Here is a 27,639-nt window from a genome sequence, read left to right as displayed (position 1 = left end):
CGTTGCCCTCAGATCCTTGGAAAACCATGGAGCTGTCTGCTCTCCATGCAATCGGAGTGGGCTTTTTGGAGCCAGATACTCAATAGCCCTGGTTAACTCCACATTCCAACAGGCCACCAAGGAATCAGCTGAAAGGCCATCAACATGGGATAAAACATCCCCTGCCACTCTCTGGAAACCATTTGGATCCATTAAGTGGCGGTGGCGGACCATCCAAATCGAACCCACCTCCCTGCAGAGGGGAAGGGTTGTGGAGAAGTCCAGTTGCACCAGGAAGTGATCTGAACATGGCACTTATTTAGTTTCGCTTTTACTTAGTGTCAGATCACCAACATCCATAGAGGAGAAAAACCAGGTCTAAGGCATTTCTGCGACTATACGTTGGGCCAAACTTATTTAGGGACAGCCCATGGAGGCCATGCTTTCCACAAAGTCCCAATCGGCCCCTTGTAAGGTTGTGTTGGCGTGAATGTTAAAATCCCCCAGGACAACCAAATTAGGTGTCTCCAGGTGAACATCTGCCACGACCTGAAGCAGCATGGGCAGGGAATCCTTGGTGCAGCGGGGTGGTCGGTACACCAAAAGGAATCCTGTAATGCCCCTATTATCCAACTTCAAGAACATGCACTCAGAGAACTGGGTCTTCCCAATAGGACGCCTGGTGCAAATTAATGACTTCCTACAAATCACTGCAAATCACACCCCTCCCCTGCCCACATGACTTGGGTTGCTGTGCATATGAGAAACCTGATGGACAAGCAGTGGCAAGGACAGGTCCACCTGCTTCATCCCACCAGGTCTCTGTTAAACATGCCAGGTCAAGTTCTCCATCCACAATCAAGTCATGGATGGCAGTGGTCTTATGAATCATTGACCTGGCATTCCATAGCAGCACCTTCGGGTCATGTGGGTCTCCCTTGCTGATTCCAGTATCCATCCAAATGACACCAGACCCGGAGGCAGGGATAGTCCTCAAACTAAAATGGGGGGCCATGCTATTTGGTGACCCTCTTTTTTTCTTTTTTAATTTATACTTCTACATCACACAAACAAGCATTGAATAAATCAAACAAACAATAGAAAAGAGAAGAAAATGCCAAAACAAAATTACAAGGATCTAAACATAATATGCAATCAAAAATACAAAACATTATATTCTCTCCAAAAAAGGAAAAAGAACGAAAAACACCAAAAAAGAAAAAGAAAGGGGGGGGGAATGACTTCTAACTAACTCCATGTGGCTCTTTATTTTTCATATCACTGGTTGTCTGTAATTATTAATTTTTTGAAGAATTATTCTAATTACCTGTGACATTTTTATTATAAACTAAGCCAAGTATGAATCTGGAAATCGGTTCTCTTCATATAATTTATAAAGACTTTCCACTCTCTCCTTATTTTCTCATTAGAATAACTTCTTATTAAACCTGTAAGTCTGGCCAATTCAAGATATCCTGACAATTTAAGAACTCTTCTTTCGTTGGTGTTATGTTACTTTTCCAATTTTTAGCCATTACTATTCTGGCTGCCGTTACTGCATACAAAAATATTCTTTTGGTTTCTTTTGGGATGTCTGTTGTTAATAGGCCCAAAAAAACATTTCTGGTTTTTTGGGAATAGTATGTCTTAACATTTTATTTAATTCTTCATTAATGGTATCTCAAAATTATTTAATTTTAGGGCACGTCCACCACATATGGAAGAAATTCTCTTCTTTAAGTTTGCACCTCCAACACTTTCCACTGGTGTTTTGGTACATTTTAGCCAATTTCGAGGGTTTAAGATACCATCTGTACATCATTTTTTTAAAAAATTATTTTATTGTATAACATGCTGTAAATCTTATGTGGTGTGGTGCGGTGTAGTGGTTAAGAGCGGTAGTCTCGTAATCTGGGGAACCGGGTTTGCGTCTCCGCTCCTCCACATGCAGCTGCTGGGTGACCTTGGGCTAGTCACACTTCTTTGAAGTCTCTCAGCCCCACTCACCTCACAGAGTGTTTGTTGTGGGGGAGGAAGGGAAAGGAGAATGTTAGCCGCTTTGAGACTACTGAAGGGGAGTGAAAGGCGGGATATCAAATCCAAACTCCTCCTCTTCTTTTCTATAAGTTTTCCCATTTTTCTAAATCAATTGAATGACCGATATCTTGTGCCCATTTGACCATGACATCTTTAAACTCTTTGTCTCTTAAGTGCCAATTTAATAATAGTTTATACATTTTTGATAAATTTTTATCATCATTTATAATCATTTTTTTTGTCTATTTCGGATAATTTTGTATCAAATCCATTTACATTCTTGTCTTCCTCAAAAATTGGATTTAATTGATGGTATTGAAACCAGCCTTTTCCTGTATGTCTTATTTCATATTTTTTTCATTTGTAATCTACTATTTACTTCCTCTAAAAGATCTTTATACATCAACCAATTTGAATCCATATTTTTTCTTTTTACTGCCTCTGCCTCCATTGGTGACAACCACCATCGGGTTTTTGGTTCTAATATTTTTTTGTTCCTTTCCCAAACTTCATATAAGGCTTTCCTAATAATGTGATTTAGGAATCCCTTGTGGATTTTTGCTTTATTGTAACCCGGGTAGCCGTGCCACCCCACTATATTATCCCAGCCCTCAATGTCCAATAATTTAGTATTCTTCAAGATCATCCATTCCTTGAGCTAGACCAGGCAGGCAACTTCTCTTTTTTTAAAAAAAAAAAAAATTTCTATTAACAGGCCAATCACATCACATTATCCAAATCACATTAGTTTCAAATTATACAGCCAAATTTTAAATTTTGTTGGGGGTACCCATACATCAAGCTCCGCACAAGTCCAAAACTCTGAACGAGTCCAAACATCACTTATATTACTGCTTTAATTAGACAGTTCTATCCAGTTCAATCCAGATAGTCCTTTAATTACTTTCTTTCTCTTCTTGTTATCGTATATTCCTTTCTTTGTGATCTCTGATAATTTTCACAAGCAGATTGAAAACAGGCATCCTCTGTGTGGGTTTTGTACTGTCCAAAGATCATATCACTCAGGGACAGCCTCTGTTCAGCGCTTCCATAAAAAAAATTAATCTTCAGTCTGTCCTTTACTTTTCTCAGGCTTGCCAAATAAATCAAATGAGTCAGGAGGCTCTGTCAGGTCAAGTTTGCGTTCCAACATTCCTTCTCTTTCGAATAATCCTGATTCTCCTCCCCCTGTCCTTCTTTCTCCGGCAAGCCTGTCTTGGCGAGACGCCATTTTTTAACTGCGTCATTAAAATTTTCCTCTTTCTCACTGTTCACCAATCCTCTCTCCTGTTATAATCCATCCCACACAGTTCTTGAATTCCTGCTTGTGATTAATAAAAATGCAACTATCTTATTTCTATCTGGGGTGAAGGGTTATTAATATCACATCGTGCAAAGAAAAAAAAGTTTTTTCCTCCACACACACCCCCCTTCATTCCAAACATACAGTCTCCTAGTGGTGATTCATCAGAAGATTTACTTATCCATCTGTCACTCCCGGTCACAGAGATCCATTAATCAGCACTCTTATCTCTCGAACATTACTTGATATATGTGCTTCAGCTTCATTCCAATCGTATGTTTCCAATTATAATTCCGAGCTGAAGCTAACCAGCACGCGCTAATTGGAATCGGCGTCAGGAAGATCTGACTTCATCGAGGGCTCGTGCCAAGTGTTCGGCAGCCCCATCTCTCGGATCAGGGGGTGCATTGTGAACACCGCTGGCAAGGCAGTGCCCCCCGTCTCCTGGGGGGGTAGGAAGACTGCATACCTCCCATAGCAGCCCCTTATTTACCTTGTATGGGCCAGAGAGATGTTGTTGTCGGCCATCTTCCAACGCGCCACCTGGTGGCCCCCAGGCAGGCAACTTCATAGTAGATCCTAAAATCTGGCATTCCAAACCCTCCTTTGTTTTTAGTTACTGTTAATAGTTTAAATTTAATTCTGTTTTTTTTCCCCCCTTCCAAATGTATTTCGCCAAATACCTGTGCCATTCCTTAAAGCAATTTAAGCCATTAAGAACCTGAATTGATTGAAAAAGGAACTGCATTTTTGGTAAAACTACCATCTTGATTGTAGAAATTCTTCCCCACAACGTGAGTTTTAATTTACTCCAGATTTCTAAGTCTTTCCTAATTTTGCTCCATACCTTAATATAATTGTCTTTCTATAAATTAATGTTTTTCATGGTTATCCAAATTGCTAAATACTTTGCTCTGTAATTTTAAGTCTATTTCTAACTTTACTTTTTCTTGTATATCTAATTATTTTACGAGTTTTGTTTTTTCTTTATTAATTTTGAATCGTGATAATTGTCCAAACGCCTTTCTTTTTCCTTTCCTCTCCTTTTATTATAATCATTTTTATTGATTTTCTTTCTTACAATAAATATTCATCACCATCACTAAATATTCCTATATCTCATCATAGTCTTTCAATTTTAACTTTCCTTCTTGTTCTATTAGTAATTCTCTGTATGTTGGCCGTATTCCTTCCATTAGTGATGTGTTAAGTGATAGTGCTTCAATGGGTGATAGCCACCATGGAGTTTGGGGTTCCAATAATTTTTTGTATTTTCCTCATACCTTTATTAAAAACTTATTATTGTATTGTGGAGTCCTTTGTGTACTTTTGTTTTCCCATACCACAAATATGCATGCCAACCAAATCTGTTGTCATGTCCTTCCAGTTCTATTGCCTTTTCTTTCTCCAATTTAATCCAATCTCGAATCCGAGTAAGACAAGCTGCTTCATAGTAAATTTTGAGATCTGGAAGGGAAAAGCCTCCCCTTTCTTTTAAGTCTGAGTTTTGTATTTTATTCTTGGCCTTGTTTTTTCCAACATTACAACAACAACAACAACAACAACAATAATAAATCATAGTAATAATAACAACAATAATTTATTATTTGTACCCCGCCCATCTGCCTGGGTTTCCCAGAGCAGCCTTTTTCAACCTGTGGGTCCCCAGATGTTGCTGAACTACAACTCCCATCACCCCTAGCTAGCAAGGCCAGAGCTCAGGGATGATGGGAGTTGTAGACCAACAACATCTGGGGACCCACAGGTTGAGAACTGCTGCTATAGAGGGTTTTCTGTTGTAATTATTAGATTGTCTGAAAAGGCTCCGACCTTATAGGCCCTTTGTCCAACTTTAATTCCTTCTAGTCTAGGGTCTTCTGTTACTGCTTTAAAATATACTTCCAGAAGTGTGATAAAGAGGAGAGGAGAAAGAGGGCAGCCCTGTCTTGTTCCCTTAGAGATATTAAAAGCTTCTGATATTTCACCATTTATAATTAGTCTGACCTTTTGGGAATTATAAATCGCTTTTATACCACTGCATATTTTCTCACTCAAACTCATCATTTCCAAAGTTTTTTGCATGAATGCCCCTGAAACATCAAATGCTTTCTCTGCATCCACCAAGAGCAGGGCTGCCTTTTTATCTGGTCTCATTTCTAGGTATTTTATTGTATCTACTAAGAATCAAAGGTAAAGGGACCCCTGACCATTAGGTCCAGTCGCGGACAACTCTAGGGTTGCGGTGCTCATCTCACTTTACTGGCCGAGGGAGCCGGCTTACAGCTTCCAGGTCATGTGGCCAGCATGACTAAGCCGCTTCTGGCGATCCGGAGCAGTGCACGGAAACGCCGTTCACCTTCCCGCTGGAGCGTTATGTAACAAAAAAATTTAAGGCCTTTTATATATAATAGGTAAAGGTAAAGGTACCCTTGCCCATACAGGCCAGTCTTGACAGACTCTAGGGTTGTGCGCTCATCTCACTCTAGAGGCCGGGAGCCTATGCTGTCTGCAGACACTTCCGGGTCACGTGGCCAGCATGACGAAGCTGCTGTGGCGAACCGGCACCAGAGCAGCAAACAGGACACCGTTTACCTTCCCACTAGAAAGTGGTACCTATTTATCTACTTGCACTTAAGGGTGCTTTCAAACTGCTAGGTGGGCAGGAGCTGGGACCGAACGACGGGAGCTCAGCCCGCCGCGGGGATTCGAACTGCCGACCCTGTGATCGGCAAGTCCTAGGCGCTGAGGTTTTACCCACAGCGCCACCCGCGTCCCTTTTATATATAATAGATGTTCATAAATGTACCAATGAAACACGTACATAGATACGTGGAGCACGTCTCTGGAGCAGCACAGGAAGACCGTCCTGAAACCATTTTGACTCCCAAACTGACGAAATGTATTCCGTGCAAGGAGGGAGGGGGGAGGGGCCTTCCCATTGTCTCAGGAATTGGGTAATCACCGTCTCAAAGGAATGGCCAGACTACCAGGAAAGGCAATCAGATAAGACATTATCACATAACCTGGCAGACAGGAAAAACAACAACATTCAAAGTTCTGTTGTAGACCACCTTTTCTGTGATGTAAGTATGATGTTGGTGGGGGGTGGTCTTGGGTTACAACCGCTTCTGTGATGTATGTATGATGTATGGAGGGGTGGTCTTGAGCTCCAGGGCAGGGAATTTAAAAGTTCTATATAATGGCCGGCACACCTTTGTCCGGGGTCCTCCTCCTTTCTCCTGCCTGTGAGGGGAGCAACCTGTTGCAACAGTTCAATAAAGATCAGGCTTACTAGCTGCTTTGCTTCTCAATAGTCTCTGGTTGGCCTCTGTTATTTTCTCCCACTGATGGAGAACCGGCAAAGGACTCTATAAGGGCTCTTGTGTCCCCCATAAGGGAATAAGGGCAGATTTTGTTTACAACAGGTACCTATTTATCTACTTGCAGTTTGATGTGCTTTCGAACTGCTAGGTTGGCAGGAGCAGAGACAGAACAATGGGAGCTCACCCCTTCGCGGGGATTCGAACTGCCAATCTTCTGATCGGCAAGCCCTTAGTGAGGACAATATATTCTTGCAGGAGCTGGGAGCCAAAGCAGGCACAGTCCAGCTGGGGCAAAGAATGAGCTTTTATTCCCTATGCACACGTTCCCTCCCTCGCCTTCCCATTGCTTGGGTGCTACAAGGTTTTCCTTCCCCCCAATTATCAAATAACAGACAAGAGGCTGAGCGTGGAGAGAAACTTCTCCTTCCTCCTCAGAGTTGCCTCCACTTCCGGCTTCACCAGCAGAGATAAAATTGGAGCTGGCAAAGGAGGGAGGGGAGGAGGCGGGAAGGGGGGCTGCATCCTGCGGAGGCGGAGGAGGGGCTGCTTCCTAATCAAGCCTCCTAATTAAGCGCCCTCACTCCCTGCCTCCCACGCGGGGGCTCCCATTCCCGCCCCCGCTGCCCGCGATTTCGGGTGAGTGCAAAGCAAGGGGCGGGGAAGGAGGGAAGGGGCTTTGCGAGGGGGTCCAGGATGAGAAGCCCCCGGACGGGGAGGGGGAGAAGGGAAGGAAGGGAGCTGTTTTCTTAAAGGGGGCCTTGAAGGGGAGGGGGGAGAAGCTTCCTCCTGCAGGGATCTGGTGGAAAGGGAGTTGCAGGGAAGGAGGCAGGAGAGGGGAGAGGGGTGGGCATTGCTGGCCAGGATCGCCTTAATAGTATTACAGTGCTACCTCGGGTTACATACGCTTCAGGTTACAGACTCTGCTAACTCAGAAATAGTACCTCGGGTTAAGAACTTTCCTTCAGGATGAGAACAGAAATCGTGCTCCAGCAGCAGGAGGCACCATTAGCTAAAGTGGTGTTTCAGATTAAGAACAGTTTCACGTTAAGAACTGACCTCCAGAACGAATTAAGTATTTAACCCAAGGTACCACTGTAATTTAAATTTAGTATCTATACCCCAGCAGAAGACCCCTCGGAGGAGGACCTTATCTTTAGGCAACAGGCGAAAGCCTTGCTCTTCTCCCAGGGGTTTGGCTTATTAAACAATCTATGGACTTCACAACTGAGTTGGGGGGTGTTGTTTTTATTTCTTACTCTGCTATGCATCTCTGTGTTTTTCTCTTCGGTAAGGTAATTGAGAGAGCTGTTGCCGAACAGCTTGGTTGGTTTCTGGAGGAAACATCGGCTTCAGATCCATTTCAGTCCGGTTTCCATCCTGGTTTTGGGACCGAGACGGCTCTGGTTGCTCTAACAGATGATCTCCGTAGACAACTGGATCGAGATGGGTCAGGACTGGTCATCCTTCTAGATTTGTCATGGTCGATCATTATCTTTGCCTTTGACATGGTTGATCATGATCTTCTGGACCACCGCCTCGCAGACTTGGGGATACAGGGCATAGCCCGTAACTGGCTGTACTCTTTTATCTCTGGTCGGGGACAGAGGGTGGCACTAGGGAGGGAAATGTCGTCGCACCACTCCTTGGTGTGTGGAGTGCCACAGGGCACAATTCTCTCCCCGATGCTTTTAAACATCTTTATGCGATCCCTTGCCCAGATTATCCGGAGCTTTGGGCTGGGCTGTCACCAATATGCTGATGACACTCAGCTCTATCTGCTGATGGATGGCCACACCAACTCGGCCCCGAACACACTGACCAGATGCTTGGAAGCTGTGGCTGGATGGTTTCGTGGGAGCCGATTGAAACTAAATTCTTCGAAGACAGAGGTCCTATGGCTGGGTCGGGATGGCATGGGGATGAGGGACCAACTCCCTTCTCTGGTGGGGGCCCAATTAGTGCCATTGCCTTCCGTTGAGAGTTTGGGTGTAATCCTTGACGCCTCCCTTTCCATGGAGGCGCAGGTTACAGCAACAGCCAAGGTGACATTTTTCCACCTTCGCTGCATCAAGCAGTTGGTCCCTTACCTTTCCCGCCCCGACCTGGCCACAGTGATCCATGTAACAGTCATCTCCAGGCTTGACTACTGTAATTCGCTCTATGCGGGGCTGCCCTTGAAACTGTCCCAGAAACTCCAGCGGGTGCAGAATGCTGCAGCGAGGCTCCTCATGCGGTCTCTGCCATGGGAGCATATTCATCCAGTGCTTTTCAAGCTGCACTGGCTCCCGGTGGAGTACAGGGTCAGATTTAAGGTGCTGCTTTTGACCTTTAAAGCCCTTCACGGCCTAGGACCCTCATACCTATGGGACCGCCTCTCCCAGTATGCCCCATGGAGAGCCTCAAGGTCCATAAATAGCAACACCCTAGTGGTCCCGGGCCCTAAGGAAGTTAGATTGGCTTCAACCAGAGCCAGGGTCTTTTCAGCACTGGCTCCGGCCTGGTGGAACGCTCTGTCTCCTGAGACCAGGGCCCTGCAGGATCTGATATATTTCCGCAGGGCCTGTAAGACAGAGTTGTTCCGCCTGGCCTTTGGCTTGGTGCCAATTTGATTCCCTCCCTCTCTTTCTTTTTTCTTTCCTTCTTCTCCTGCGATGAGGCTACATTTTAATATTTTAATGTTTCAATATTTTAATGTTGTATTTTAATTTTGTTTTTAAGTTGTAATCATTCAACTTGTTTTTATTATTGCTTGTAAGCCGCTCTGAGCCCGGCCTTGGCTGGGGAGGGCGGGGTATAAAAAAGTATTATTATTATTAGAGTTTGCAGGGCAGCAGTTGAAGAAGGAGCAAAAAGGGTTTTCTTGTGTGTGTGTGTTTCCTTGTGGCTGATTAGCTGTTTTCCCTCTGTAAAGGTCAGAGGGGGCAGCGCGCGCGCAGTTAGATCCATCTTTTAGATTTAGGGGAGCTAGTCTCAAACGTTTGTGGGGGGAGATCTAGGTGTTTTTTTGTGTGGGGGAAGTTATTTGTCCTGTCTTCAAGCTTTTTATGATGGAGGACCACTGTAGCCAACCCCAACGACACGATCTCAAGATGGAAGGGGAGGGAACAGCTGCAGTCGCCTGCGATTCCTGCGCAATGTTTGCCATCTTGCCAAAGGTTGCAGGCAGCTTTACCTGCAGCAATTGCATGTTGATTGCTCTCTTAAAAGACAAAGTCCAGCAACTGGAGGAACGTGTAGCTACACTCCAAAGACTTAGAGAGCTGGAGCTCTTCTTGGAAGCAACAGAGCACACCGTCTCCACCAAGGAGGAGACAGGGGACTCCCCTGAGAAGGAGTCTAGTTCACCAACACAGGAGCCAGATATATGGAGAAACGTGACTCAAAGAAGTAGGAGGCCCAGGGTTCACTCTGATTGCTTAGAAATACACAATCGCTTTGAGGTCCTCTCCCCTATCATGGAAGACGAAGAGCAGACTCCATTTGAGGATCTCTCCCTCATTACAGTCGATCAGGTATATGAAGACGAGCAGCAAAGTCAGTCCTCAGGGAATGTGCAGGCGACCTTGGAATGGACAGCTCACGGAAGAACCCCGACCAAACCCAAGAGGAGGCGTGTAGTGGTGATAGGGGATTCCCTACTGAGGGGAACAGAAGCAGTGATCTGTGGGCCTGACAAGATGTCTCGGGAAGTGTGCTGTCTCCCCGGGGCTAAGATCCAAGATGTAACTGAACGACTGCAAGGAATCATAAAACCCACTGACAAATACCCCTTCCTCTTGGTTCATGTGGGAACCAATGACACTGCAAGCAATAGCCTCCAGAAGATCAAAAGAGACTACGAGGCTCTCGGCAGGAAATTGAAGCAACTAAATGCACAAATTGTCATCTCATCTGTCCTCCCAGTTGAACGACGTGGCCCAGGGAGAGAGGGGAAAATAGTGGAAGTGAACAGCTGGCTTCGCAAATGGTGTAAACAGGAACGGTTTGGATTCTTAGATCACGGACTGCAGTTTCTTGAAGATGGACTTCTGGCAAGTGATGGGCTGCACCTCACAACGGTTGGGAGAAATGTTTTTGCCAAAAATCTCAGAAACCTCATCAGGAGGGCTTTAAACTGACTAATGTGGGGGAGGGAGACAGTGCTCCTGAAGGTAGGAGCCTATCAATTAATGAAGATGATCATCCAAATGTCATAGACCAAATGGAGAAAACAGCACACGGACCTAGTGGTGGGAGGAAAAAATCCTTAAATAAGAGACACGGGGGAATGATTAATGGACTTCAATGTCTGTACACTAATGCGCAAAGCATGGGAAATAAACAAGATGAGCTTGAGCTCTTGGTACAGCAAACTAAATATGACATAATAGGCATCACTGAAACCTGGTGGGATAAGTCCCATGATTGGAATGTAATAATGGAGGGATACAATCTATTTCAGAGAAACAGATCAGACAAGAAAGGAGGAGGAGTGGCGTTATATGTCAGGGATGTGTATACCTGTGAAGAGATCCAAGATTTAGATCCTCAAAGCCAAAGTGAGAGCATTTGGGTCAAAATTAAGGGAGAGAAGAATAACAGAGACCTCATTGTGGGAGTTTACTATAGATCCCCAAGCCAAACGGAGGACATAGATGATGCCTTCCTGGAACAGATGGCCAAGCATGCAAAAGGAAGGGAGATAGTAGTAATGGGGGACTTCAATTACCCGGATATTTGTTGGACGTCAAACTCAGCCAAGAGCATAAGGTCAAACAGATTCCTCACTGGCCTTGCAGACAACTTCATTGTCCAGAAAGTGGGAGAAGCAACAAGAGGAACAGCCATTTTAGATCTGGTCCTAACCAATGTTGATGACCTGGTTAGTGGGGTAGAAGTGGAAGGATCATTAGGCGCGAGTGATCATGCTCTTCTGAAGTTTACTATACAGCGGAAAGGAGCAGCCAAGCATACTAGGACTCAATTTCTTGACTTTAAGAAAGCCGACTTCATAAAACTTAGGGAAGTGCTGGGTGAGATCCCATGGACAACAATACTAAAAGGAAAGGGAGTTCATGATGGCTGGGAGTTTGTTAAGAGGGAGATACTAAAAGCACAACGTCAGGCAATACCAATGAGACGGAAACATGGAAGGTGCCTAAAGAAGCCAGGGTGGCTATCTAAAGAACTTTTAACTGAATTAAGATTAAAAAAGGATGTGTACAAAAAATGGAAAAGGGGGGAAACCACCAAAGAGGAATTCAAACAAATAGCCAGCACATGTAGACACAAAGTCAGAAAAGCTAAAGCACAGAATGAACTCAGGCTTGCTAGAGAGGTTAAAAGCAACAAAAAAGGCTTTTATGGGTATGTTCGTAGCAAAAGGAAGAACAAAGAAACTGTGGGGTCACTCAGAGGAGAAGATGGTGAAATGCAAACAGGGGACACAGAAAGGGCTGAACTCCTCAATGCCTTCTTTGCCTCAGTCTTCTCCGATAAAGAAAACAATGCCCGACCTGAAGAATTTGGAGCAAATGATTCAGCAAAGGAAACACAGCCCAGAATAACTAAGGAGATAGTACAAGAATATTTGGCTAGTTTAGATGTATTCAAGTCTCCAGGGCCAGATGAACTGCATCCAAGAGTATTAAAAGAACTGGCAGATGTGATCTCAGAACCACTGGCAGTCATCTTTGAGAATTCCTGGAGAACAGGCGAAGTCCCGGCAGACTGGAGGAGGGCAAATGTTGTCCCTATTTTCAAAAAGGGGAAAAGAGAGGACCCAAATAATTACCGCCCAGTCAGTCTGACATCAATAGCAGGGAAGATTCTGGAGCAGATCATTAAGCAAACAGTCTGTGAGCACCTAGAAAGGAATGCTGTGATCACCAATAGTCAGCATGGATTTCTGAAAAATAAGTCATGTCAGACTAACCTGATCTCGTTTTTTGACAGAATTACAAGCCTGGTAGATGAAGGGAACGCAGTGGATGTAGCCTACCTTGATTTCAGCAAGGCATTTGACAAGGTGCCCCATGATATTCTTGTAAAGAAGCTGGTAAAATGCGGTCTTGACTATGCTACCACTCAGTGGATTTGTAACTGGCTGACTGACCGAACCCAAAGGGTGCTCATCAATGGTTCCTCTTCATCCTGGAGAAGAGTGACTAGTGGGGTGCCACAGGGTTCTGTCTTGGGCCCGGTCTTATTCAACATCTTTATCAACGACTTGGATGATGGACTCAAGGGCATCCTGATCAAATTTGCAGATGACACCAAACTGGGAGGGGTGGCTAACACCCCAGAGGACAGGATCACACTTCAAAACGACCTTGACAGATTAGAGAACTGGGCAAAAATAAACAAGATGAATTTTAACAGGGAGAAATGTAAAGTATTGCACTTGGGCAAAAAAAATGAGAGGCACAAATACAAGATGGGTGACACCTGGCTTGAGAGCAGTACATGTGAAAAGGATCTAGGAGTCTTGGTTGACCACAAACTTGACATGAGCCAACAGTGTGACGCGGCAGCTAAAAAAGCCAATGCAATTCTGGGCTGCATCAATAGGAGTATAGCATCTAGATCAAGGGAAGTAATAGTGCCACTGTATTCTGCTCTGGTCAGACCTCACCTGGAGTACTGTGTCCAGTTCTGGGCACCACAATTCAAGAAGGACACTGACAAACTGGAAAGTGTCCAGAGGAGGGCAACCAAAATGGTCAAAGGCCTGGAAACGATGCCTTATGAGGAACGGCTAAGGGAGCTGGGCATGTTTAGCCTGGAGAAGAGGAGGTTAAGGGGTGATATGATAGCCATGTTCAAATATATAAAAGGATGTCACATAGAGGAGGGAGAAAGGTTGTTTTCTGCTGCTCCAGAGAAGCGGACACGGAGCAATGGATCCAAACTACAAGAAAGAAGATTCCACCTAAACATTAGGAGGAACTTCCTGACAGTAAGAGCTGTTCGACAGTGGAATTTGCTGCCAAGGAGTGTGGTGGAGTCTCCTACTTTGGAGGTCTTTAAGCAGAGGCTTGACAACCATATGTCAGGAGTGCTCTGATGGTGTTTCCTGCTTGGCAGGGGGTTGGACTCGATGGCCCTTGTGGTCTCTTCCAACTCTATGATTCTATGATTCTATGATTCTATTATTATTATTATTATTATTATTATTATTATTATTATTATTATTATTGGAAGCTGCCCTGTGATCTTTGGAGGAAGGGCAGTATAGAAATTTAAAGAACAGCAGTAAAAATAGGAAGCCCTCTTGTGTTCAAGGGGTAGGATTCGGACAAAGTCTCTGACCAGCATGCATAGCAGGATGGGCTTAGGAGGGAATAATAATAATAATATAAATAAATAAAAACTGTGTTGCCTCAGCCACTCTGGGCAGCTTCCAACAAAAACACCAAAAAATTTAAAACATCGAAAACTTCCCTATATAGGGCTGCCATCAGAAGACTTCCATTTTGTAGAAATGGCCTTTGAATTTAAAGAAGTGTCCTCTTTAAGGAACCAGGGGGTGTAAACGTGTATGTTGTCCTCTAGGTCCAAACACATAGTATTAGCAAGCAGTGCTCCAAAGTGCTTCTCTTGTGAACTTGCCATCTAAGTTGTTTACTCCTGACCAAAGCTCCTGTTTCCCAAAAGGACTGGAGGGGGGGGTCTCCACAACACTTTTAACCCCCCCACACCCACCGCATGGAAGGCAGAGGACGTGTTCATTCAAAATCCTAGTAAACAATGTGTGTATCTGAAGTGAACCAGGCGCTGCAGCTCCTTCCCCTCTCACTGGGCTGCTGCAAGAAAAGGCAGCAGAGGAGGAAAGGGATGGGTTTGAAGGCTCTTCCTGCCTCTCTCCCCTGAGCAACAAAAGCAAAGGGTGTTTGTAGGGCAGAACGACAGAGGAGGAGTCAGGGAGGACAGAGGGAGCAATGGGCGGATCCCCCGCCTCTCCCAGGGGGTCCAGATGCAAGCAAGGGGCTTCCTTCTTCTCCATGCAAGGGCCACCCATGAATTCAGAGCAGTCCTTTGCAGATTAACTCTTAAGTTCCATGGGATCTACTCTCAGGCCACTAATGTGCATACCATGCCAGCCTTAGGAAGGGAGGTGGGACAGGCAGGTGAAAGGAATTGCCAAAGGTGTTTTAAAAGGGGTGGAGGATATTGGAGAAGGGGTGCCCAGTTGGGGCTTCTCCAGGGGCAGCAGAATGTCTTGGGCAGGAGAATCCCTGCAGGGGCTCTCAGACTCCCTTGGCTTCTTCTTCCCTCCCTCCCAGGAAGCTGCAACTTGCTCTGGATTCTGCGCTCTTCAGGAAGCTGGACCTTCAAACCTAGCTGAGACTGAACCTGCAACCCTGGCCAGGATGGAAGGAGGAAGATGGACGGTTGACCTGGTCCGGCTGTCTCCCGTATCCCTCCCCACAACCTCTGAGCATTCCCTCCCAGGACCCTTGGAGAAATCTGGTGAGTTCCAGGGGAGAGGAGATGGGGACAGGGATAGATGGATGGTGGAGGGAGAAAGAGGAAAAGATGGAGAGGAGACAAATGGAAGGAAGTTCCTGACAGGAAGAAGGAAGGGGTGAGGCCTTCTCCAAAGCAGCTCTTTGTTTCTTGAATCCCTTTCATAAAGTACAGTGGTACCTCGGGTTACATACGCTTCAGGTTACAGACTCCGCTAACCCAGAAATAGTACCTCTGGTTAAGAACTTTGCTTCAGGATGAGAACAAAAAACGTGCAGTAGTAGCAGGAGGCCGCATTAGCTAAAGTGTTGCTTCAGGTTAAGAACAGTTTCATGTTAAGAACCGACCTCCGGAACGAATTAAGTACTTAACCTGAGGTACCACTGTAGTGGGGGGCGGATTTTCTTCCTCCAGGGTTTTAAATCTTAGGAGTTACAGTGGTACCTTGGTACTCAAACATAATAGGTTCCGGAAGTCTTCCAAAACCAAAGCGTTTCAAAACCAAGGCATGCTTTCCCATAGAAAGTAATGCAAAATGCCAAGTGGCCAAAATATTGGGAGATCTTGGAGCAAGAAGGAGATAAATTGAAATTGCAGAGTTTTGAGAAATTAAAAGATAGAGTGCGAGATTGGCTTCATTATTATCAAATAAGAGAGGTATATAATTTGGACCAAAAAAATGGCTTCCAGGTGGAAAAATCAAAGTTGGAAACAGAATTGCTAGATCCCAATACAAAGATACTTTTAAGAATGTATAACTTGCTGTTAAAATGGAACACTCAGGATGAAACGGTTAAATCTGCCATGATTAAATGGGCACAGGATGTTGGACATAACATTATGTTTGCTGACTGGGAACAGTTGTGGACCACAGGTATGAAATTTACGGCATGTAATGCCTTAAGAGAGAATATTATGAAAGTAATATACAGGTGGTACATAACACCAGTCAAGCTTGCAAAAATCTATCACTTGCCCGATAATAAATGCTGGAAATGTAAAGAAACTGAAGGTACATTCTTTCACCTTTGGTGGACGTGCCCAAAGATTAAGGCTTTCTGGGAGATGATCTATAATGAAATGAAAAAGGTATTTAAATATACCTTTCTGAAGAAACCAGAGGCCTTTCTCCTGGGCATAGTCGGCCAATTGGTACCAAAGAAGGATAGAACCTTTTTTATGTTTGCAACAACAGCAGCAAGAATACTGATTGCAAAGTAGTGGAAGACACAGGATTTACCCACACTGGAAGAATGGCAGATGAAAGTGATGGACTACATGGAATTGGCAGAAATGACTGGCAGAATCTGTGACCAGGGAGAAGAGTTGGTGGAAGAAGACTGGAAGAAATTTAGAGACTACTTGCAGAAATACTGTTAAATTAAGGAATGTTAAAATGATGTCGGATGGAAAATAAGTGGTATTGGTAAAAAGATTATCAAGAATATGTAAATATGGATTGATAATGGTTATAAACATATGGTTATAATAGGTTAAGATATTGAGTAAAGATAAATGACAGAGGGTAAGGATTTGCTGAATTAAATATATGAACTGGAATACAAAAAGGGAGGCGTGAGTAGGTCAGGAAGCTAGTAAATGAAGTATAAGATATGAAATTATTGATTTTTTTCTTTTCTTTTTTTTCTTTTTGTTAACTGTTTTCTATTTTGTATTTTTCATGTGTTCTGTTTTTGTATTTTTGTAGGTTTTTTTCTTTTTTTAAGGTTATTCTTTGTTCTTATTTGTTAAGTCTAAACTTTGAAACTTTTTAATGTTTGTAAAATCTCAATAAATTTTTTTTTTTAAAAAAAAAGAAAGTAAGGCAAAATGGAGTACCGTGTTTTCCGTCCCACAGGACGCACCTAGTTTTTTGGCGGGGAAATAAAGGAAATTTTTTCCCCTTTATTTCCCCCCCAAAAGCAGGTCGGGGAAACCGAACCAGGTCCAGGAACAGCGGGATGGCGGCGCTGTGCCTCCCTGCTGTCCCCCGAGCTTGTGGGGCTGGCCGATGTCTGTCCGGTGAGAGGGGTGCTCTGCTTTAGGGGGCCCCTCGTGCTGGGCGGCAGGCTGCTATCCACAGCGTGGGGAGCCCTGCGGGGAACTCCTGCAGGGCTCCCCATGCTGCGGATGTCTGCCCGGCGCGAGGGGCGCTCTGCTTTCAGGGCGCCCGACGCTCCAGGAAGCAGGCTGCTATCCGCAGACTTGACATCCCTGCGGACCTCCCGCAGGGCTGCCTAGGCTGCGGATGTCTTCCTGAAGCCTGGAGAGCGAGAGGGGTCGGTGCGCACCGACCCCTCTCGCTCTCCAAGCTTCAGCGAAAGCATGCATTCGCCCCATAGGATGCACCCAGATTTCCCCTTCATTTTTGGAGGGGAAAAAGTGAGTCCTATAGGGCGAAAGATACGGTAATCCGTTCCAGACTTTTAAAAACAACCCCTATAACAGCAATTTAACATGAATTTTACTATCTAACAAGACCATTGATCCATAAAATGAAAGCAGTAATCAATGTTCTGTACCGTAAAATAAAGAAGACAGTATTGTTGATGATAAAAATTACTGTATTTTTCGCTCTATAACACGCACCCGACCATAACATGCACATAGTTTTTAGAGGAGGAAAACAAGAAAAAAAAATATTCTAAACAAAACAATGGATGTATGATTTTTGTGGTTCATGCTGTGGGCACAGACATGTGATCTGACGGTGAGTTTGGGGTAGCTCAATGCAAAAATCCTGAGGATCCATGTGGATCCATGCTTTGTAAGCATGTTTTTGCACCTCTGTAGGGGCTCTTCTCCCGCTTTGTTGTTTCAAAGCAAGCCACGGAGGAGGGAAGGAAGGGGAACCATGGATCCTCTGCTCACGACTGCAGCAGATACCCCGCCATCCGTAGGCATTCGCTCCTTAACACACACAGACATTTCCACTTACTTTCTAGGAGGAAAATTGAGTGTTATGGTGCAAAAAATACGGTAAAATTAAAAAAAGAAGCCACAATCAAAAATGAAAAAGCCACACAAACAAAAATGCAAAAAATAGGAAAAAACTAAAGCACCAAATGTCACCTCAGAACACTGCAACCAGAAATGGCTTTAATATTGATGGGCTGGGGGCTTAAATCAGCTGTGCAAGGGAACAAATGGGATGAAAAAAGCTTGAATTACAATGGGAGGGGAGACTTAAATTAGCTGCTCAAGGATACAAGTGGGATAAAAAAAACCTTAATTACGATGGGGGGGAAGTAAATTTGCTGTGCAACAATAAAAATGGAAGCTCAGGAGCACGTTCGGTTTCCGAGGAAAAGTTCAAAAACAGGAGCCCCTATTTCTGGGTTTGCAAATGATGAATCAACAGAAGCATAGTCAATCTATGGACTTCCCTTTTTTTGAAATATTTTTATTGCTTTTTACAACTGCAAGTTTATATCAAATACATTTATATAATCAATTCCTGAGATTCTCTGAATCACATGGCTTCGCTCCATCCCTTTCATGGGTCCTGATAGTACCGTATTTTTTGCGCCATAAGGCGCACCGGACCATAAGACGCACCTAGTTTTCAGAGGAGGAAAACAGGGGGGAAATATTCTGAATCAAATGTTGTACTAAACTATTTAATAAACTACTGGTATATCAGAGTGAGACTAAGAGGGACAGGAGCTGTATGTTTGTTTAGTATGCAGGTTCCAGGAGCCAGCGGATCAGCTGAGACGTGGGGGATTTGCGTAATTTCCCCCTCTGCCCTCCATTCTCCAGCAGCCTTCCTTTTTTACCTCCTGATTTTCACTGCGCTCGTGGCTCAGAGCTCGAGGTTGGTTTTTTTTTTGCTGCTGGTTGCTTAAATTTTATCCTTCCCGATCCAACCCCTCCTGTGTCCTGCCGTCCCTTTGCAGCCTCATTGCTCCGTTTAGGGAGTGGGAGAACCTTCTGCAGCTGTTGCTGGCTGCGCACCACTTTTAAAAGTGCCTGCTGGCTTTGAATCACCTGCCTCCCTTTACTATTTTACTCAAGGTATTTGCCCTGTGCCTGGGTTTTTTTTTCCATTTAACAGTTTGCAGCCTTTTCCTTCGATTGCTTGTTTTGAGGCAGGATAGATTTGAGCAAGTGATCAGGAATTGGATTGCAGGGGATTCGCCATTAGCTGTGTAAAAGCACTCCTCCTTGCAGCCTTCTACGTTGTTTGTACACGTGGCTACTGGTATCAGGTTCAGTTTGAGTAATAAGCAGCCACTGGCAGCAATAGAATGGAGCCTAAAAAAGGAGTAGGGGCACTGGGACCCAGACAATGCTCAAATCTATCCTGCCTCAAAACAAGCTGCAGAACTAAAAAGCCCGCTCCCGCTCTCCTGCCCCTCATCCCGTGCCTTCCCCAGCCTTTTTTTTTTCCTTCCTGGTTTTCACTGCGCTCGTTGGCAAGGTGATGTTTCTACTTTTTCATTATATACCATTTCCCAAAATGATACTGTTATCTTACATGGCCACCACATATAGCAAAAGGTACCCGCTTCTTTACATTTCCAGCAGATATTTGAACTTACTCTATATGTTTTAGATAACTTACTAGGAGTCAAATACCACCAGCACATCATTTTAATGTAGTTTTCTTTCAATGTACCACAAGCTGTGAATTTCAGATCTGTTTTCCAGAGCCTCTCCCAATCTGCCATTTGTATGTTATGTCCTAAGTCCCTTTCCCATTTCGTCATAACTGATTTGACCTGTTCATCCTTTGTATACCGTTCTAGGAGCAAGTTATACATTTTAGAGAGATCTTTTTATGTTACTTCCTAAGAGTTCTTTTTAAAATTGTGATGTCTCATAACTAAAACCTTTCTATTTGTCTATCTTAAAGATATCGTTTAGTTGATGGTACTGTAACCAGTCAGTTACAGCTTCCCTTATCTCTTCAAAATCTTTTAATTCCAGTTGGTTTTCAACTTCAGTTAACACCTCTCTGTAAGTCGGCCAATTACTTCTTATATTCAATTTTTTTCAGAGATATTGCTTCCAAGGGGGAAAGCCACCAGGATGTTTTTTACTCAAGCAAATTTTTATACTTCTCCCATACCCTACAAATTGATTTTCTTACTATATGAGTCTGAAAAGCTCTATGCACCTTGGCCTTTTCCTACCATAAATTATTTGTGTCCTTCCAGATCTAAAATACAGTATCTGTGTTTTCCAATGTAATCCATTCCCAGTTCTAGTAGATACAGGATGTTTCATAATAAAGTTTCAAACCCGGCAGGGCAAAACCTCCTCTCTCTCTTACATCTGTTAATAATTTATTTTTAATCCTTGATTCTGTCACTTGGATAGCTTGAAAAAGAGGATTAGACTGATGTCTGTGCTCTTCCCTTGTGGTCCTAGGCAATAATGCTTCTTGATACTAGTTCCTGGAAAGCACAGGAAGGCAGAGGGCTCTTGTACTCCAATCCTGCTTGCTGATTTCCCACAGGCATTTAGTTGGCCACTGTGAGAAGAGGATGCTGGACTAGGTCGTCCTTTGCCCAATCGAGCAGGCTCTTCTTATGTTCTGATACAGGCACCCCCTAACTTGGCTCTCCAGATGTTTTGGGACCACAACGTCCATCATCCCTGGCTAACAGGACCAATGGTCAGGGCTGATGGGAATCTGGAGGGCCAAGTTTGGGGATGCCTGTTCTAAGATATTGCAATATTTTTACAGTTACTTGTGGCACAGTAACACGAAAGTTTGACTTCTTAATCATAGGGGAGACTGCTACTTGAGCCTGTGATCCTTTCCTCCCTGGACAAAGAGAAATACAGAGATGTGTCTAAGAAGCCAATTCCACCACAGATTATAAAATAATGCAGTTTATTAAGTGTGAATGGAGTGATCATGTGTTTTTCTTGCCATTATCTCACCTGCATTCCTAAAAGTTTGGAACATAGAGAGGACAGTGGAGAAAGGAGACAGTTTTAAAATAAGAGAAGGTGCATGCTGGTACTGACATGTGTTCAGTTCCTTTCTTGTCTTTCTTGAAAGTCTTAACAGGATTCTCTTCCCCCTCCCCCACTCTCAAACAGGTGAGGAAGATGATGGCCAGAATTCTATGGAGCCATCTGTGAATTCATTGGGAAGAACAAAGAAACAGTTTAAATGCCTGGAATGTGGGATGTGCTTTAGTCACAGTGGAAGACTGAGGACACATCAACGAATCCACATAGAGGAGAAACCATTTAAATGTACTGACTATCGAAAGAAACATCAAAGAACTAACACAGTGGATAAACCATTTGAATGTATTGAATGTGGAAAGTGCTTCAGTCGAAATGGAAAGCTTAGAATACACCAACGAACTCACACGGGGGAGAAACCATTTAAATGTATTGAATGTGGAAAGAGCTTCAGTGAAAGTAGAGCACTAAGAAAACATCAACGAACTCACACGGGGGAGAAACCATTTAAATGTATAGAATGTGGAAAGAGCTTCAGTAGAAGTGAACACCTTAGAATACACCAACGGACTCACACGGGGGAGAAACCATTTGACTGTATCGAATGTGGAAAGCGCTTCAGTGTAATTGGAAACCTTAGAAATCATCAACGAACTCACACGGGGGAGAAACCATTTGAATGTATTGAATGTGGAAAGTGCTTCAGTCGATATGGAACACTTAGAATACACCAACTAACTCACACGGGGGAGAAACCTTTTAAATGTATTGAATGTGGAAAGTGCTTCAGTCGATATGGAACACTTAGGATGCACCAACGAACTCACACAGGGGAGAAACCATTTAAATGTATTGAATGTGGAAAGAGCTTCAGTGAAAGTGGAGCACTAAGAAAACATCAACAAACTCATACGGGGGAGAAACCATTTAAATGTCTTGAATGTGGAAAGAGCTTCAATCACAAGGGACACCTTAGAAGCCATCAACTAACTCACACGGGGGAGAAACCATTTAAATGTACTGAATGTGGAAAGAGCTTCAGTGAAAGTGGAGACCTTAGAGTACACCACCGAACTCACACGGGAGAGAAACCATTTGAATGTATTGAATGTGGAAAGAGCTTCAGTGAAAGTGGAAACCTTAGAAGACACCAACGAACTCACACGGGGGAGAAACCATTTGAATGTATTGAATGTGGAAAGAGCTTCAGTCAAAATGGAACACTTAGAATACACCAACAAACTCATACAGGGGAGACACCATTTAAATGTATTGAATGTGGAAAGAGCTTCAGTCAATATGGACACCTTAGAATACACCAACGAACTCACACAGGAGAGAAACCATTTAAATGTATTGAATGTGGAAAGAGCTTCAGTCAAAATGGACACCTTAGAAGCCATCAACAAACTCACACGGGGGAGAAACCATTTAAATGTACTGAATGTGGAAAGTGCTTCAGTCAAAATAGAACATTTAGAATGCACCAACGAGCTCACACTCAGGAGAAATCATTTAAATGTATTGAATGTGGAAAGAGCTTCAGTCTATATGGAACACTTAGAATGCACCAACGAACTCACATGGGGGAGAAACAATTTCAATGTATTGAATCTGGAAAGAGCTTCAGTGAAAGTGGACACCATAGAAAACACCAAAAAATTCACACGGGGAGAAACCACTTAAATGTATTGAATGTGGAAAGAGCTTCAGTCAAAATGAACACCTTAGGAAACATCAACGAACTCACATGGGAGAAGCCATTTTTTGCCCCATAGGACGCACTTTTTCCCCTCCAAAAATGAAGGAGAAATGTGTGTGCGTCCTATGGGGCGAATGCAGGCTTTTGCTGAAGCCTGGAGAGCTAGAGGGGTCGGTGCGCACCGACCCCTCTGGCTCTCCAGGCTTCGCGCAGCTCTCCGCAAGGCGCGGGAGCCCGGCGCTGGGCTCCCGCAACTTGCGGAGAGTTGCCTGCATGCCACGCCCCTTTTTATCGCTCAGGCAGGCAGGGAGGGAGAAACAGGTCGGGCGGGCGAGCACAGTTCAACCCCTACCCAGCGCAAGGCGCCCGCTCTGCTTCCCACCACCATGTTGTTGCCTGAGGGGAAGACGCCACCGCTGCCACAAGGAGGACGGGAGAAGGAGGTGGCTGAGGCACCAGGGGCGGGCGAAGCACTGGGGCACTGAGTGGAAGGAGGGCGGAGAAGGGGACGGGAAGGAGGAGGCGGCGCTGACAGGTGAGGAGGGAAGGCGAGCGGAAAGGCGGCTACTGCAGTTGCTGCTGCTGCTGTGGCGCAGCGCGGAGACCGGCCTCCTCCACAGGTGCTGCCTCCCCTTCTCCCTCCCCCGTTTTCCTCTTCTTCCCCCCTTTTCCTCCTCCCCCTCCCTCAGACTCCCCCCCCCTCAGAGCTGCATCGGGGAAGGAGGCGAAGGAGGGGTGAGATAATCCCCGGGGGGAGGGGGAGGACAGGGCGGGAGGGGGCTTGATTAGGGGAGGGGGCTCTTTCAGGGTGGGGAGACCTCTTGCTCCTCCTCCTCCTGGAAAGGGGCATTTTTTTAATCTTCTGGTGGGAGGGGGGAGGTAGGTAAGTTTAGGGATCTAAATAGAGGGGGTGTGGAGGAAGGAAGGTACTGCCTCCAGATGAGGAGGGGGGTCTGAACCCTCTTTTTGGGGGCAAGGGGGTTTGGGGGGAAATGAGAGATCAGAGGCAAGGTTTTGGGGGGGTTACATGTAGGGTGTTTTGAATTGGGTTTTTGGGGGGAGGGGTAATACAAAGCCTTGGCTTTGGGGTGAGTGCGAGTGGGGTGGGGTTTTTAGGGATCAGCTCAGGGCAGCCATTTAGGTGGCACAGGACAAATTGGGGGTTCTTGAGGGGGTGCGACGGTAAGCTGCCGCCAAGACCCCTATCTGTATTTTCTCTACTGCTGTCCTGAGGTTGCTGTTCAGGTGGATATCCTTTTCTTCTCTAAAAACTTCGGGCAGATATCCTCTGCGCTTCGGGCAAATATCCTTTTCTCCTCTAAAAACTATGGTAGGTGCGTTTTTAAAAGCTTGGGCTTCCCCCGCGGCTGGGGGGGGAATAATTTTTTTTCTTTATTTCCCCCCAAAAAAACTAGGCGCGTCCTATGGGACGGTGCGTCCTATAGGGCGAAAAATACGGTAAATGTACTGAATGTGGAAAGAGCTTCAGTCCATATCGACACCTTACAAGACACCAACTAACACATGGGGAAGAAACCATTTTAATGTATGGCATGTGGAAGGAGCTTCAGCAAAAGTAGAGCACTTAGAATACACCAACTAACTCATACAGGGGAGAAACCATTGGAACGTATTCAGTGTGGGAAGAGCTTCAACTGGGAGGATAAACTTACATTACACTGGCAAACTCCGAAAGGGAGAAGCTTAAGTCAATATGGAACCTTAGGAAACACCCGCTAACTCACATGGGGAAAACCAGATTTATGAAACGTGGAAAAAGCTTCAGAGGGAGTGGAGACCTTAATATTCATAAGATAATTCACACAGGCGGGAAACCATATAAATGTATGGAGTTTTCCCAGATTTCCTGGGAAGTGAAGATGATTTTCAAGTGTCTGGATGTACAGGAAAGAACTGCAATAATAATAATAATATTTTTTATTTGCACCACGCCCATCTGGCTGGATTTCCCCCACCAATCTTGGTGGCTTCCAACAAAATACTGAAATACAATAGTCCTTCAGATATTAAAAGCTTCCCTAAACAGGACAGCCTTCAGATGTCTTTTAAAGTCTGTTTGCTGTTTTTTCCGTTGACATCTTTTGGGAAGGTATTCCACAGGGAGGGCACCACTGCCATATTTTTTCTTTTTACTGCCTCTGCCTCCATTGGTGACAACCACCATCGGGTTTTTGGTTCTAATATTTTTTTGTTCCTTTCCCAAATTTCATATAAGGCTTTCCTAATAATGTGATTTAGAAATCCATTGTGGATTTTTGTTTTATAATAACCCAGGTAGCTGTGCCACCGCACCATATTATCCCAGCCCTCAATATCCAATAATTTAGTATTCTTCAAGATCATTCCTTGAGCCAGACCAGGCAGGCAGCTTCGTAGTAGATCCTAAGATCTGGCATTCCAAACCCTCCTTTGTTTTGGTTTCTGTTAATAATTTAAATTTAATTCGGGTTTTTTTGCCCTGACAAATGTATTTTGCCAAATACCTGTGCCATTCTTTAAAACAATTTAAGCCATTAAGAACCAGAATTGATTGAAAAAGGAACTGCATTTTTGGTAAAGCTACCATCTTGATTGTAGAAATTTTCCCCATAACGTGAGTTTTAATTTACTCCAGATTAGTCTTTCCTAATATCGTTCCATACCTTAATATAAATGTCTTTCTATAAATTAATGTTTTTCATGGTTATCCAAATACCTAAATACTTTGCTCTGTTAGTAATTTTAAGTCCTGTTTCTATTTCTAAGTTTACTTTTTCTTGTATATCTATTTTTTTTACCAGTTTTGTTTTTTCTTTATTAATTTTGAATCATGATAATTGTCCAAACACCTTTCTTCTTTTCTTTTCTTTTTTATAATAATTTTTATTGGTTTTCTTTCTTACAACAAATATCCATCACCATCACTCAAAATTCCTTTATCTCATCATAGTCTTTCAATTTTAACTTTCCTTCTTGTTCTATAAGTAATTCTCTGTATGTTGGCCATATTCCTTTCATTGCTGACGTCTTAAGTGATAGTGCTTCAATGGGTGATAGCCACCATGGAGTTTGGGGTTCCAATAATTCTTTGTATTTTCCCCATACCTTTATTAAAAACTTATTATAGTATTGTGGAGTCCTTTGTGTACTTTTGTTTTCCCATACCACAAATATGCATGCCAAGCAAATCTGTTGTCATGTCCTTCCAGTTCTATTGCCTCTTCTTTCTCCAATTTAATCCAATCCCGAATCCGAGTAAGACAAGCTGCTTCATAGTAAATTTTGAGATCTTTAAGGGAAAAGCCTCCCCTTTCTTTTAAGTCTGTATTTTGTATTTTATTCTTCACCTTGTTTTTTCCAATATTACTCTAAAGCAGCTTTTTTCAACCTGTGGGTCCCCAGATGTTACTAGCAAGGCCAGAGCTCAGGGATGATGGGAGTTGTAGTCCAACAACATCTGGGGACCCACAGGTTGAGAACTGCTGCTCTAGAGGGTTTTCTGTTGTAATTATTAGATTGTCTGCTTAGGCTCTGACCTTCTAGGCCCTTTGTCCAACTTTAATTCCTTCTAGTCTAGGGTCTTCTGTTACTGCTTTAAAATATACTTCCAGAAGTGTGATAAAGAGGAGAGGAGAAAGAGGGCAGCCCTGTCTTGTTCCCTTAGAGATATTAAAATCTTCTGATATTTCACCATTGATAATTAGTCTGACCTTTTGGGAATTATAAATCGCTTTTATGCCACTACATATTTTCTCACCCAAACTCGTCATTTCCAAAGTTTTTTGCATGAATGCCCCTGAAACATCAAATGCTTTCTCCACATCCACCAAGATCATTGATGCCTTTTTATCTGGTCTCATTTCTAGGTATTTTATTATATCTACTACCAAGCATAAAGGTAAAGGGACCCCTGAGCATTAGGTCAAGTCGTGGCCGACTCGAGTTGCGGTGCTCATCTCACTTTATTGGCCGAGGGAGCTGGCGTACAGTTTTTGGGTCGTGGCCAGCATGACTAAGCCGCTTTGGCCAACCGGAGCAGCGCACGGAAAGGCTGTTTACCTTCCTGCTGGAGCGTTATGTAATAAAAAAAATTAAGGAGACAAAACAATGGGTACACCTCTAGAAGGACACAATTGAAAACACCTGCACCACAACATACCCACTCCTCCCAAACAAACTAAAGAAAATTCCCACAACACTTAACAGGTACACACAGACCATGCTCAAAGCATGGAAAACACAAATAGGCAAACTATCCCCAACCCCATCCCCACTAATCCCCCTGGCATACCACCCATTATTCCACCATGCAGCACAAAACCTGAAGATAAAAACCTGGCGAACCAAAGGCTTGTATCGCCTAATAGACTTTTATAAAAATGACAAACCCTTGTCAACACAAGAAATACAAGACAAACTAGAAGACACCCAAATGCCCTGGTTAACACAACACCAACTACATGCCCTCTTAAACAACCCAACAGTAAAATCAGCAGCAACTAGGCCCCTGACAACCTTCGAAAACCTCCTTCTAACAACAAAGGGAAACGGTAAAGGGATGGTATCCGCAATATACAAAATACTACTCCAAAATCTCGCAAATCCCCTAGACGCAATCAAAAATCAATGGGAGAATGACATAGGCTATGAGATAAACCCCACTCAATGGACCAGAATGTGGTCTAAACCCCCCTTTAAATCCATATCAACGAAAAGAAAAGAACTCACACTGAAACTCACCTACAGGTGGTACCTAACACCAAGGAAACTAGCGCTAATACACCCAGGAACCTCACCAAAATGCTGGAGAGGGTGCACCTCCACAGGCACATACTTCCACATGTGGTGGGAGTGTCCCAAAATCCAACTGTTCTGGACAACAGCCATACAAGAAATTTGTAAAATAACTAAGCAAGTAA

At 44.0% G+C, this 27,639-nt stretch overlaps 1 protein-coding gene and 3 long non-coding RNA genes across 4 annotated transcripts in view; 2 read left to right on the top strand and 2 right to left on the bottom strand.

Moving 5' to 3' along the window:
• LOC309523543 (uncharacterized protein) overlaps nucleotides 1-22,859 on the top strand; it is a 62,101-nt gene extending 39,242 nt beyond the window's left edge. Inside the window, exons 3-4 of the mRNA XM_082207405.1 lie at nucleotides 14,907-15,093; nucleotides 21,148-22,859. Of these exons, the coding sequence (XP_082063531.1) occupies nucleotides 14,994-15,093; nucleotides 21,148-22,796 (1,749 nt within the window). The 5' untranslated portion in view covers nucleotides 14,907-14,993 and the 3' untranslated portion in view covers nucleotides 22,797-22,859. The remainder of the gene's footprint in view (nucleotides 1-14,906; nucleotides 15,094-21,147) is intronic.
• LOC309523625 overlaps nucleotides 1-27,639 on the bottom strand; it is a 123,554-nt gene that overhangs the window by 77,354 nt on the left and 18,561 nt on the right. The window lies entirely within an intron of this gene.
• LOC309523631 lies at nucleotides 295-26,666 on the bottom strand. Its single transcript, XR_014215473.1, has 2 exons — nucleotides 25,384-26,666; nucleotides 295-4,166 (listed from the first exon to the last, which is right to left on the bottom strand). It is a non-coding gene; the product is annotated as an uncharacterized lncRNA (long non-coding RNA).
• LOC309526264 lies at nucleotides 4,318-4,626 on the top strand. Its single transcript, XR_014216697.1, has 2 exons — nucleotides 4,318-4,517; nucleotides 4,555-4,626. It is a non-coding gene; the product is annotated as an uncharacterized lncRNA (long non-coding RNA).

Source organism: Podarcis vaucheri, assembly GCF_965113315.1.
Source record: "Podarcis vaucheri genome assembly, chromosome: 2".
Lineage (NCBI taxonomy): Eukaryota > Metazoa > Chordata > Lepidosauria > Squamata > Lacertidae > Podarcis > Podarcis vaucheri.
Note: the sequence above shows the minus strand (reverse complement) of the source record. Positions and strands in the feature narration are given on the sequence as shown.